The sequence below is a fragment of the Danio rerio genome, chromosome 14, assembly GCF_049306965.1.
Source record: "Danio rerio strain Tuebingen ecotype United States chromosome 14, GRCz12tu, whole genome shotgun sequence".
NCBI lineage: Eukaryota > Metazoa > Chordata > Actinopteri > Cypriniformes > Danionidae > Danio > Danio rerio.
In genome coordinates this window covers 58,454,244-58,468,204 of record NC_133189.1, presented here as the reverse complement: position 1 = coordinate 58,468,204, position 13,961 = coordinate 58,454,244, and the positions used below count along the sequence as shown (strand labels likewise).

Here is a 13,961-nt window from a genome sequence, read left to right as displayed (position 1 = left end):
GCATTTTCATCTGCATCCGCATACATTTAGAGCAGGGGTGTCCAAACTCGGTCCTGGAGGGCCGGTGTCCTGCATAGTTTAACTTCCCCTTCCCTCAACACACCTCCCTGTCCAAGTGAGTTTCTAGTATAATTAGTAAGAGCTTGATTAGCTGTTTCAGGTGTGTTTAATTGGGGTTGGAACTAAAATATGCAGGACACTGGCCCTCCAGGACCGAGTTTGCACACCTCTAATTTAGAGCCTTCATGACTGAATTAAATTACGCTGTTTTCCACCGTCTGGCAACCTGCTGTGCTGAAATATAATTGGTTAAAGTGGCAGTGGGCGGAGTTACAGATCAAAACAAAGACAGACATTCCCAGACAGAACGCACATTTTCAGAGCAGGATACCTGATTTAGCATGGTTTTACAGATAAATATGGTCACTTAGCATGATTCTGAAATATCTGCAAACATATTATTGAATTTTAATGATTTACAGGAGTAAACTATGTACATTCAGGAGCTTTAACCCTTTTCACACAATTCCAAAACCACTTTGAACAAGTGTAAAAATGTTTTTTATGAATAAGAGATTTTTGTTTAAAATTTGGCATCATTTAATACTTCAATATGTGCATTAGCACAGGGTAATGGAAACCAAGCTAGTGTTGAATTTTCTGCAATTATTTCTGTATATTTCAGGGAGTAAAGAAAAGTGCCATCGGTCAGAGGATCGTCTCCACGCTGCCGTATATCCGGCAGGAGGTGCCCATCATCATCGTGTTTCGCGCTTTAGGATTCGTGTCTGACAGAGACATTCTGGAGCACATCATCTATGACTTCGATGATCCGGAGATGATGGAAATGGTATGTCACATGAGCGCTGTGCAGTAATATACAGTTTAGTTTAGAGCGTAATTAATCCCCTTGGTTTATTCATTCTGACAGGGTATGGTGCATCACATATAACACAAAGGACAGACTGAAATACCAACACTTACCTTCAATCGTACTCCACTGTCTGTCCACAGGTAAAGCCGTCTCTGGATGAGGCGTTTGTGATTCAGGAGCAGAACGTGGCTCTGAACTTCATCGGCTCCAGAGGGGCCAAACCTGGAGTCACTAAAGAGAGGAGAATTAAATACGCTAAAGAGGTTCTGCAGAAGGAGGTGCTGCCGCATGTGGGTGTGTCAGACTTCTGCGAGACCAAGAAGGCTTACTTTCTAGGGTAAAACGGTGTTTATTTAGTTGCATTTATTTAAGTCTAAACAAACATATTTCAGTGGCCTTTTTTATATTTGTAAAACATTTGTTCAAGAAGTAAACTCACTTAAAGAATCATTCAGTAATACTCTGCCTGAGTTTAAAGAGAAATATTTATTATTAAGTCTGATAAATCACTTGTGTTTGTGGATTTTTTTGTATTTGTATTATTCTGAATTTATTCTGCCATGAAGATAGTCAATGAAGCTGACGTTAACTATAAATTTAAGATCTGATCTGATATGCTCAAACACTGAATATGTTGTGAATTATAATTCTAATTTAAAAGAACGCATCTGTGTGGGTTTATAGTGTAGTTTCATAAAGCACAAATTTAGAAATCATTTCTGATTATTAAAACATTGCTGCTTTGTTTTTGTGGAAACCATTTTCTGCATGCAAACACGTTTATTTGAAATAGATATCCATTTCTATTTATGCAATATCACGGCTGAATAACAGCATAAACTACAGCTGCGTCCCAAATCGCATACTAATGCACTATTCCACGCCATTTTGTAGTATCAATAGTGTAAGTAGTGTGTTCACACTGAAAACTCTAACAATAATAAGTGCACTTTAATTACCCGGATGATGCACTCATTCAGCTGCTAAAGTGAAGTGTGTAATGATGGACACTTCACACACTCAACGACCGCAGGTTTGCTTACATAGCGGAAGGGGCGGAGCTATCGGGCGCACATGTTGAATAACAAAATTTATTTCGGATTGTAAAAGCAAAATTCTTCTACGAGAGTGATTATAGCGCCTCCCGATGGTGAATGCGGCAATACTCGCGGCAGGTATTATTTGATAATTCGGTCGTTTATTTCACTGATTTGGCAACTGTCAAACATCATCAGGGGAACGGTTTGAATTTCCGCTTAATAAAAAACATTAATATGCCATTTGGGTCGACACTACATACATACACTATGCTGTTGAGTGTGTAAGTGCATAAGTACATAGTGCATAAGTGCAAAGTGTATATTGTGCCATTTGGGACGCAGCTTACTATAACAGGGGGTGGCCAACCCTTTTGCTGGAGAGCCACCTTCCTGCAGATTTCAGTTGCAGCCCATATCAAACACACCTGAACCAATTAATTAGGACCTGATAATTACAGACAGGTGTGTTTGATATGGGTTGCAACTGAAATCTGCAGGAAGGTGGCTCTCCAGGAACAGGGTTGGCCACCCCTGCTATAATGACCACCTCAGCTGCTGATTATGTGCTTTATACTATTAATATGGGCTTAAATATGATTTTGCATGACATTTGATTTCTCACTGTAAGCAGCAGCGGAGGTTTGTCAGATCTTGAAAATAATCTAACTGGCCAACATGGTTTAAAAATGAACATTAGAATGGTGTGCAGACCAACGAGCATCAGTCACTCAGCATGTGCTTTTACTAATGTTAAAGAGGTTTAATATTGTCTATAATTAGATTATTATCCTGTACATGTGGTTTTGACATTGCTTGTTGCTGGGAGTTTGGTGTGTGTTTAGGACACAGGGTAATGCTCACTTTTAATTGAATATGTTTGTGCATATATTTTGTTCTTCCTCTGAGTAGTTATATGGTCCACCGTCTGCTGCTGGCCGCTCTGGGCCGACGAGAGCTGGACGACAGAGATCATTACGGCAACAAGAGGCTGGATCTCGCTGGACCGCTGCTCGCCTTCCTTTTCAGAGGGTAAACATCTTCAAAAACCTTCATGAAGAGATTTAGATGCATCAAATAATAACCTTTATAATGCCTTCTAGATGCATCAAGTAGACTTAAAGTGTGCTAGATGCATGAAATAACCCTCATGAAGTGCTCTAGATGTTTGAAATATTACACATCATAATGTCTTCTAGATGCATAGAGTAATCACATTCAGTGTTCACAATGCATGCACTAATTATCTTCATATAGTGTTCTAGATGCATGAAGTGATGCTTGTGCATGCTTCACCATGCCTCATCTCTGTGTTTGGCAGAATGTTCAAGAACCTGCTGAAGGAGATCAGGATTTACGCACAGAAGTTCATCGATAGAGGGAAGGACTTCAATCTGGAGCTGGCCATTAAAACACGCATCATTTCTGACGGACTGAAGTATTCTCTGGCCACGGGGAACTGGGGTGACGTGAAGAAAGCCCACCAGGCCAGAGCTGGAGTCTCTCAGGTCAGCCCACGTCTGCTCTGTTTAAGTCTCTTTACTCATCTTTCCTAAAGGATTAGCTTACTGAAAAATATACATTCTGTTACAATAAGCAGAATATGGGAGAAATAGCACGACACCTTCATGCTATTCCAATAAATGAGCATTTACTTTGGAGGCTAAAACTATGGCGGCGCTCATGATCACAAGTAAATGTGGATTTTATTGGAATAATGTAAAGCTGTTGTGTTATTATCTACATATTTCACAAGTTATGGTACCCAGTGTTCTTTTAAGGTGGGAATGGTTCTCAGTTTTTGTGCACTTCCTGTTTGATGTTTTGTGGTGTGTGTTTGTGTACAGGTGTTGAATCGGCTGACCTTCGCCTCCACTCTCTCCCACCTGCGGCGTGTAAACTCTCCCATCGGCCGGGATGGTAAGCTGGCCAAACCGCGGCAGCTCCACAACACGCTGTGGGGAATGGTGTGTCCTGCAGAGACCCCCGAGGTAAAACACTGCAGCACGGTTACACTTAATGCTGGGCAGTTATGCAAAATTCATAACCTCTTATTCACCATGAACACACTTTCATTCATATGCAAAAAAGAAAACGCGAGTCTCTAAGTCTCTAATTCATAAGATAATGTTCATTTTCGTCAGAAAATCTTTGGATTTTCACTTCCACAATTTTCACAGTGATGTTTCTACTATGAAAAAAATACATTATTATAATTATTATTATAGATGCATGTTATTATTTGATCATTTTCACATTGCATCATTTAAAACAATATTCATTTACAAAATAAATGATTAAAATAAATAAATAAGTAAATTATTCTCTGCTTTTTACTTGACTATTTAAAGTGTAATTTTGCTTGCGGGAGCTGCAGGAGATTTTCCACTTCTGGCATTAACAAAATTAGAATTTTTTTTTTTTTTTTTTTAGGGATTTTTTTTTTTTACATAAAAACTGAAACGTGACCTTTTTTTCCCCTCTTAAGATATCTTCATTTTAAGCAATATTTCAGTTTGTAGTGTTCATCACATAGTTTGTTGCTTTGTTTGCAGAGATTAAACTTTTTAGCGCTGGAACACATTGAAAATGCTGAAGAACACAATTTTATTATTTTTTCGGACTCAATCTTGTCTACAGACATTGAATTCTTTTAAACTGGAGCATCATATTATTATTGACATTTTTATTAAAGTGAATGAACTACAGAGAAAGTTTTATAATACAGTCTTCTGCTGGATCCCAGGACATGCTGGACTATTTGGAAATGAACAAGCTGACAAAGCCGCCAAAACAGCCCTTGCAGGAGAGCTAAAGGAGTGTAAAATCCCACCTTCTGATCATTAATAAAAGGCTATATTCTATACCAATGGCAAACAGAATGAAATCAGTGCCCAGAAAATAAACTTTTTGAAATTCAGCAAGAAATAGAAAACAAATCTAATTTATTTTTTAAGTCAAAACAAGATGAGATTGTGTATAGAAGATGCCGCATTGGACACACAAGACTCACGCATGAACATTTACTCAAAGGAGAAGAACCACCAAACTGCCTTTATTGCAACAAAAAACAAACTGTTAAACATATTTTTGTGGAATGCCCCATTTTTAATGTTATCAGACAACAATTTTTAACTGGAGAGACTCTAAGTGAACTTTTTTTAAATGTGAATCTTTCTAAAATTGTTGAATTTTTATCAAAAGGAAACCTTAGATTTTCATCATATATATTATCATTATTATTATTTATGTATTTTACCTTGTGTATTATTTATTTCTGTTAATGACTTAATTTTTAGGACTTTTAAAAAAATATAGAAAAGTGGTATTTATAAAATGTGGTAACCTTGATCTGTTTTTTTTGCCATGACAAAGCCATAGAAGCTGAAATGGCAATAAAATGAAAACTCTCTCTCTCTGCAGAGATTAGAAATGAGCCCTTTCATAAGGAAAAGTTGCCCCACCTTTAATAGTTAAGTCTATTCACAGTACAAAGACAACATCAGGGGGAATGTAGAGAGTAAAATAAATACCTGAAAATAAAATAACTGTTCATTAACTGAAATGGAGATGTAAAGTGATTAATCCACTAATGTAGGCTTTGATTTCTGCCCAGCTCTGTTAGACGTGACCCACAATGTCTGACTGTGTGTGCATTGTGTTTGTTTTTAGGGTCACGCTGTGGGTCTGGTGAAGAATCTGGCGCTCATGGCCTACATCTCTGTGGGCTCGCAGCCGTCACCCATCCTGGAGTTTTTGGAGGAGTGGAGTATGGAGAATCTGGAGGAGATCTCTCCAGCTGCCATCGCAGAGTGAGTGCAGTGCGCTTTACTGCAAACATACTGCACAGTAGGCATGGGGATAACCAGTGTACTGCAGTTTGGAAGAATCATGGATTTAAAACGGCTCCGATTTTCTGTAGTGTGGTTCCTATTGTATATGATTTTTAACGTGTTACAGCCCACAATTCAGAAAACATTTCACTTAACAAAATCTCTTATACACTGACATGCAGCCTGCTATAGAGCTGAACAGTGCCGTGCAGAAAAAAAGAATCTGTGTGATTGAAACGAATGAAGACAGCAGAAGGCAATGATTCATTTTAATTATATAGTCTGACATGTTTAGTACTCCAACATATTACGAAAGTCTCTTAAAAGTCCTCTGCAGCACACCCTCGTGTTGTCTGTAATAGTGTTGTCCTGGTACTGAAGTTTTAAACCCGGCTATTTCCCGCTAACATGGAAGCGCTGCTGAGCGCAGATGACTCGACTGATCTTCACGGCTTCGCGCTTCAGTCTCCGTGTATCTGTGTTTGGTTTGCGCTCAGTTTACCGCTCTTCACCCAGTGCAAGCACAGATACACGGACTGGAGCGCGAAGCAGCCGTCAAGATCAGTCGAGTCATCAAGCAGATCGCTCAGCTCGGCCCAGCGGTGGGTGAACTGATGACCTTCTCGGTTAATCACAATCATTTCTGTTGAACACGTGAACACAATCAGCGCTGTTTCAAGAAAGCCATCAGCATTGCCTTAAATGTTAGCGGGAAATTGCCGGTCTTTCTTTTAATTCAGTATCGTGACAAGTCTAATACAGTGAAAGAATCAGTTTATTAACTCGAGTTTGATGAATAGCATCTAAAACGTGTGTTTGGGAAAGAAAACGTTAGCTAACTAGTGCTATTTCCCTTAACTTAGCTGAAAATGAGCTCTGATATCCCTTTTTACATTCACCATTCATTCAGAACAGACCTTCGGGTCACCCGGAAGGCGGAGAAATGATAAAATTGTGTCACTTTATCTTCGCTGATAAGATATATAGCCAGCTACACAACATTCCTATGTAACTCCCAATGATACTTCCGGTTTTCTTCCCACCGCAGCCTCGATTTTGCTTTTGAAAATGGCAGCCGCGTGAAATCAGTCTATTCCCGCAACCCCTCCAGCATTCCTCTGACTGTGGACGATTCGTATATTTTAAGATCATCAATGGTTTTCTAAAAAACCTAATTTTTGTTTTCCAGTCAAACTCTTTCCAGCTATGGCTGTTGATCCCCTTCTGTGCTTCTGAACATGTTTTCTGCCTCAGTTTTTTCATTAAGTTCAGATTCCCATTTTGCTTTAATTTGAAGGGTGTTATCTGTTGAATCCAGATTTAGGCTATTATATATCTGTGATATGTGTCTTTTAAGGGTGTCACGATCCTCCAAATCCTCGATTCGATTATATTTTCGATTCTTAAGTCACGATTCGATTTTCAATTATGAAAAATTAATTAATTAATAACGACTTAATTATTTGTAGCCTACCGTTTTAACTACCTGACCTGCATGGTCTTTGTTATACCCATAACCAAATCATACAGTAAATGAATAAAGGCAAGTTACACACATAATTACCAAAATCCATCTATTGAATTAATCAATCTATTAAAGAAACGTAGACTAGAATTCTGCATTTTAGGCTTAAATTATAGAGAGACATATGTTCTATATACAGGGGTGATAGCGTTCCGGCACCACGCCGGATTTCCGGCGTACTGTGGCTGCGGGGAAAAAAAAAATCAGGTTGACGGATATTGATCTGTCATTTCTCTAGATTCACAGAATTCACTCACTGCTGAAAGCGCCGGATTGGTTTTTATTAAGTGCCATTTTGTGTGCTCGTGAATCATCTTTTGAGTGTAGACGCCATGTAAATAAAAGATTGTGTAATTTAGAGAGCTTTATAAATAACGGATCTTTGTGAGAGCTCTATGAACTAAGATTAGTGACGCTTTTTAGTGATAATAAGAGGAGCGTGCTTTGCACTTTCCAGGCTATAATCCATTCAGAATTTGTATGAAACTTTCGTTTTCGGCACATATACGCTGATATGTTTTGGGAATGACATCTGCATATTTACGCTGGGTTTATTCTCGAAATAACGGTGAAGCAATAGACGGGACAAAAATATATTTCCCCCTTCTCCTTAAACAACTTAGTGTTTCAGCTATGAAATAGTTCAGTTTTGTATGTAGCCTAATGGCAAAGTGTTTATATTTAGTTTCGTTTTTTATTCAGCTTATTTAGAAAAACGTTTGGAGCATTTTTTATTCGTTAAAAATAAGTTTTTTTGTTGTTTTTTTTTTTAACGAACAGCGCCCAGCGGAAGACCATCATTGTCTGTTTGATCAGTTTGCCTTCTCAGATCATCACGACTTGCCTAAAATAAAAGATATAAAACAGTTCAAGTATAAAACAATGGTAGCTTAAATGTTAAAGTATGTGTGCTATTAGGCGCATAGTTTGCTTATAAAAAGCTTGCAGGACATCGAGGCGCCAGAGCAATCACTTGCATTTTTTCAGTGGGAGCAATTTAAAGTTATCCGTCATTTTTGCTCACAAAGTACGAGTAATACATCAAAAAACGTTACAGCGTTTTTATAAAATAAAGAAAACCAAAATTATGCGCTTTCTGTCGTCTGGTTTTTGAACAGGAGCGCTTAACAAAATGAAGCAAAATGTATATGCCTTACAGACATAATAAATATATTTATAGAAAGCTTTAAATTATTACTTAACGAAATAAAACAAATCGAAAACAAAAAAACTCCTTCATGTAATCCGTAAAGATGAATTTCTCTCTAAAGGCGAGTCCAAAAGAAGGTTGCCAGTCAGGATCTGCGACACTGACTCAGAATAAGTTTATTCATAAATAATTAAGATATGTCCTTACTCTTTCCTCGACACATTCATTGTTATTTGTTTTTGCCGGTGCTTGGGGCGAGTTTTAGCTTATTGTGTGCGCTTGAACGCGGATTCACAGTAGCAGTTTTAACATGGAGTGACACAACATCTGACGTACAGATGACACAGGCACATGCCACTGAGTGTAGTGACACTTCCGGTGGCACGTCCGGTTTTCCACTGTCATGTGTCACTCGCTAGTGGCATGTGTAGTGACCTGTGTCACTCAGAGTGTCGCGCTGCATGTCACTGCAGTGACATCGACACCTGGCGAAGCTTATGACATTAATTAACACGAGCAAAACTATATTTAATCATTACGCGACTTTTAACCTAATTTATCGCGTCGCAAGTTAGTTTATTTGCTGAGCTACTCCACGATGTTTTAATTTAAACGCATTTATTTTATGTATTCGTAGTCATACTTCCGTACGTAATATAGTCATTTGACAGTACATGTCAGTCAAATTTATTGTGGCATGCTTATGTATGGGAGGGGTTACACTTATCTGTTGTACTGTATATTATTGCATCCTGGCAGTTCCTTTGTTCCCTACAATATGGACTTCTCTATGTTTTTAATTCATTCATTTATTTTATTATTTAACTTATTTTCATTTTAAGGTATTTTAAATAATATCCTTTAATAAGTTATAATAAAATGCAGGTTGAAAACTCATAACATATATGCATGTTAGATAACAGGTGTCATTTGCCTAATGATTTTTAAATATTAAAGCAAAGAGACTTATAAGATTAATGTGCTTATAACGTGCTTATACTGACACCTACTGGCACATGTCACAAGATCACTGACACTGGCATGTGTCACTGACATTACTGGCATACATAAGCATGCCACAATAAATTTGACTGACATGTACTGTCAAATGACTATATTACGTACGGAAGTATGACTACGAATACATAAAATAAATGCGTTTAAATTAAAACAGCAAGGAAAAAAAAGTTCAGGCTCAGGAATTTTTTCCACTATCAGCCCTGTATATAGCAGATGAACCGAGACTGCATCAGATTGCGAAGCAGATCAATGTTGTTCTTTCTTTTGAGCTGTCAGAGCGGAAATGAACAAAACAACAGGCCTAACACAACATAAGATTAAAACATGAAAAAATGATCAGATAGTAACTTTGGTCAATTTTCCTGACGGATAAACTGAGATCAGGCTGGATAAACAGCTCTCTGTAATATTTCAGCATGCTTTCACTTTCGCATTTACTGGTAAGAATGACATCTCGCCCTGCTCATCATTCTCTCTTCATATAGCCGTATATATGGCCATTACACGATCATAATACACTGTGATATAGTCTGGGTCGTTGTTTTGTTTTCTCACTACAATCGATCCGCTCAGTAGGGCAGAGACCGTCTCATTCAGGCGATCTCGGACTGATTGATTTGGCGCGGATGCGAGCGCAATTGCTGGATATATGCCAAACAAACTAACGGGGGAAACGAGACAGATTCCGAAACAAACATCTATGTGTGAAAGCACCGTAAGATTGTATTTGCACACAAATGACAGACAGTCGCAGCACGCAGCTCTGGGTCGATCTGGCAGGCAACAAGGCGGCACTGTACACTGACCCGAGCGTCTCGCACGCTGGCCCCGGGCCATCGGGCAGTCTTATTGTCGAGCCCTAAATGTTTAAGCCCTGCCGACGGGTCTCTTGCATCTGCACAGTTTAACAAGCACTTCAGCAAGCGTGTTTTTCCCGCTTGGCAAGCCAAGCTGGCGTGACATTGGGGGCGTGGCAGCATCAACGATTCTAGTTTTTGATTCGATAATCGAAATTAAGCATAAATTTCGATCGATTTGGATTTAAAATCGAAATCGTGACACCCTTAGTGTCCTTTATGTTGTCCTTTTTGTTTTTTTATATTAATAAAATACTGTACCACATTAGTTGGGACTTTTTTGAGTACTGGTATTTCCTTTTCTTTATGATTTGTAATATAGCTTCTTAATTGTAAGTATCGAAAGAAATCGCTTGACGACAACATAAATTTGTCTTTAAGATAAGAAAATCAGTGCATAGTGTTTTCATTAAATAACTGATCAATTATCATAAGACCCTTATCCAATCATGTTTTAAAAGTGGCGTCCCATTTGGATGGTAAGAACTGTATTTTTTTCTCTCTAGACATTTCAAAAGAACAGAGCAGTAATCACAATAGCATGATATTTATATCTGTCTGAATCCCCATGACTTTGCTCATTCTGGCCAATGAGCTTCGATGTTAACTGGACAAGAGACGATGTGTGGAAATCAACAAACACACTAGCCAACCTGACGAAACCCAGTGGCAAACGACTAAATCTTTAAGTAGGAACAGCATTTGTTGCAGTGTGTAATGCATGCGTGTTTATTCCTTCAGCGCCACTAAGATCTTTGTGAACGGCTGCTGGGTGGGCATCCACAAAGACCCCGAGCAGCTGATGAACACGCTGCGCAAGCTGAGGAGGCAGATGGACATCATCGTGTCTGAGGTGCTGCTCTGATCTCTCGATGGTATCCTGCTCTCTATAGTGCGCAGCAGCTGAGCGTGGTGTTGTTCTGTGGGTCTGCAGGTCTCCATGATCAGGGATATCCGCGAGCGAGAGATCCGCATCTACACTGACGCCGGCCGCATCTGCAGACCCCTGCTGATCGTGGAGAAACAGAAGCTGCTGCTGAAGAGACGACACATCGACCAGCTCAAGGAGAGAGAGTACAACAACTACAGGTACATCTGCGCTTTCCTCAAGTCATATTTAGAGGAGCAAGGACATTTCCTTCTGGAGGAAGTCTGATTTGTTTTATTTGGGCTAGAATAAAAGCAGATTTTAATTGTTTTGAAGTCATGTTAAGCTCAATATTATTCGCCCCTTCAGCAATATTAGTGTTGGATTGTCTCCAGAACAAACCACTGTTATACAATGACTTGCCTAATTACCCTAACTTTACCCTAATTACCCTAGTGAAGCCTTTACATGTCACTGTAAGCTGAACACTAGTGTCGTGAAGAATATCTAGTCTAATATTATGTGCTGTCATCATGGAGAAGAGGAAACACATCAGCTATTAACTATTGTGTGTGTGTAGTTGGCAGGATCTGGTGGCCAGCGGTGTGGTGGAGTACATCGATACACTGGAGGAGGAGACTGTGATGCTGGCCATGACCCCTGATGACCTCCAGGAGAAGGGCGTGGCTTATTGCTCCACATACACGCACTGTGAGATCCACCCGTCCATGATCCTGGGCGTCTGCGCATCCATCATTCCCTTCCCTGATCACAACCAGGTACTGGCCCATGTAGACGTATGCCCATGAGGGTTGGCTATCCAGAACCGGTCCAAAACACTATGAATGAGTGATTTGCATCTGATTGGCTGTTGTCATTTTCTTGTCTCGACTCTGTCCATTAGTGTTTATCTTCAGCTGTGGGCTCAGCTTTAGAACCCTTCAGCCTATAGCAGAGCAGCAACTGTTCAGTAGGCAGGGCTAAAGAGAGTAAAGCCCCTGATCTGATTGGTCAAATTTAGATAAACAGCCAATGCAAAACCTAAATGTAATGTATCGCACATATGCATATACTATTATCACGATCTGTTGTGCAGCCCTATAATACACGTCCTATAAGATGCTCTCTCTTGTCCACAGTCTCCCAGAAACACCTACCAGTCTGCTATGGGGAAGCAGGCTATGGGAGTGTACATCACTAATTTCCACGTGCGGATGGACACGCTGGCACACGTGCTGTATTACCCACAGAAACCGCTGGTCACCACACGCTCCATGGAGTATCTACGCTTCAGAGAGCTGCCCGCAGGTAAACACTGCAGAGTAGAGCGTGTGTGTCCACAGCACTGGAGATAATCAGTTCATCTTACCTTTGTAACTATTACTGAGGATTATGGAGAAGTCTGACACGGAGAGTGTGGGTGGGACTGAGCTTGATAATATAGTGATGTCAGTGATTGGCTAATACAGTGATGCACACAGGGATTGGCTGAGTGGGAGGGGGAGGAGTCTCTGTCAGAGGTTTATTTGTAAGAACTTCATTCATTCATTTTCTTTTTGGCTTAGTCTCTTTATTAATCAGCGGTCACTACAGCGGAATGAACCGCTAACTATTGCCAAGTGAATAATTGCATTCTAAAAAGTGCATTTCTTTTCAATGCGTAGACATTAAAGAGTTTCTGATTATAATAAATTGTCATAATTAAATTAAGTTAATGTATCAATTTTTAGATATTTGGAAAAAACATGTAAAAATAGCCACATTTTTATTTATAGAATGTTTATATATATGAGCAATATCACATGAGTAGCAGTGCGATATGGCTGTAGATGCGCGGCCTCGTGCCTTAGTGGCCCTACCACTAAGCCGATATACAGCCATATTGCACTGCTACTCGTGTGATATTGCGTTTATACAACAGTTTGACGGCATAATTGCGTATATAAAAACAAAATCAAACATGGAGAGTCTCAAAAACCCTTTTGTATGAGGAACTACTTTCTTCCACATTGGATTAAAATCATAAGCTGACAGTTAAACAGCTGAGCAAGCATCTTTTACACTGTAGATCTGTAGTGTCTGTTTTCTGCTGGCTGTATGTGGGCGGAGTAATACACAAAGGGTAAAGAGGCTGTAGGAGTTCTGATATTGCAAAATATCGCACGGCTGTCAGCCAATCAGATTTGAGAACCAGACAGAACTGTTGTATAAATATAAATATACAACAGTTCTGTGTGGTTATTGAATCTGATTGGCTGATAGCCGTGATATATGTAAGTAATATCAGCACCCGAAAAGCCTCTTTACCCTTTGTGTATTACTCCGCCCACATACAGCCAGCAGAAAGCAGACACTACAGATCTACAGTGTAAAAGATGCACGCTCAGCTGTTTAACTGTCAGCTTATGATTTTAATCCAATGTGGAAGAAAGTAGTTCCTCATACAAAAGGGTTTTTGAGATTCTCCATGTTTGATTTTGTTTTTATATACACAATTATGCCATCAAACTGTTGTATAAACTCAATATCACACGAGTAGCAGTGCAATATGGCACTGGTGGGGCCACTAAGGCACTCGGCCTGCGGCCTTTAGCCAACGCACACCTCCCACAGGTGCCGATATACAGCCATATCGCACTGCTACTCGTGTGATATATATATATATATATATATATATATATATATATATATATATATATATATATATATATATATATATATATATATATATATATATATATATATTATTATATAAAGTTTTTTTTTATTTTTTTTTATTTTTTTTTTTTGAGTGTGT

The 13,961-nt window shown here is 39.1% G+C and overlaps 1 protein-coding gene across 2 annotated transcripts in view; it reads left to right on the top strand.

The window, feature by feature from the left end:
• The window catches only part of polr2b (RNA polymerase II subunit B), a 29,137-nt gene that overhangs the window by 7,256 nt on the left and 7,920 nt on the right, over nucleotides 1-13,961 (top strand). Inside the window, 10 exon segments of one of the 2 annotated variants that reach the window (NM_001024461.3) lie at nucleotides 686-850; nucleotides 1,015-1,211; nucleotides 2,824-2,943; nucleotides 3,233-3,419; nucleotides 3,759-3,902; nucleotides 5,584-5,723; nucleotides 11,038-11,149; nucleotides 11,231-11,385; nucleotides 11,745-11,943; nucleotides 12,304-12,472. In NM_001024461.3, coding sequence (NP_001019632.2) covers nucleotides 686-850; nucleotides 1,015-1,211; nucleotides 2,824-2,943; nucleotides 3,233-3,419; nucleotides 3,759-3,902; nucleotides 5,584-5,723; nucleotides 11,038-11,149; nucleotides 11,231-11,385; nucleotides 11,745-11,943; nucleotides 12,304-12,472 — 1,588 coding nt within the window. 2 annotated transcript variants of the gene reach the window in all.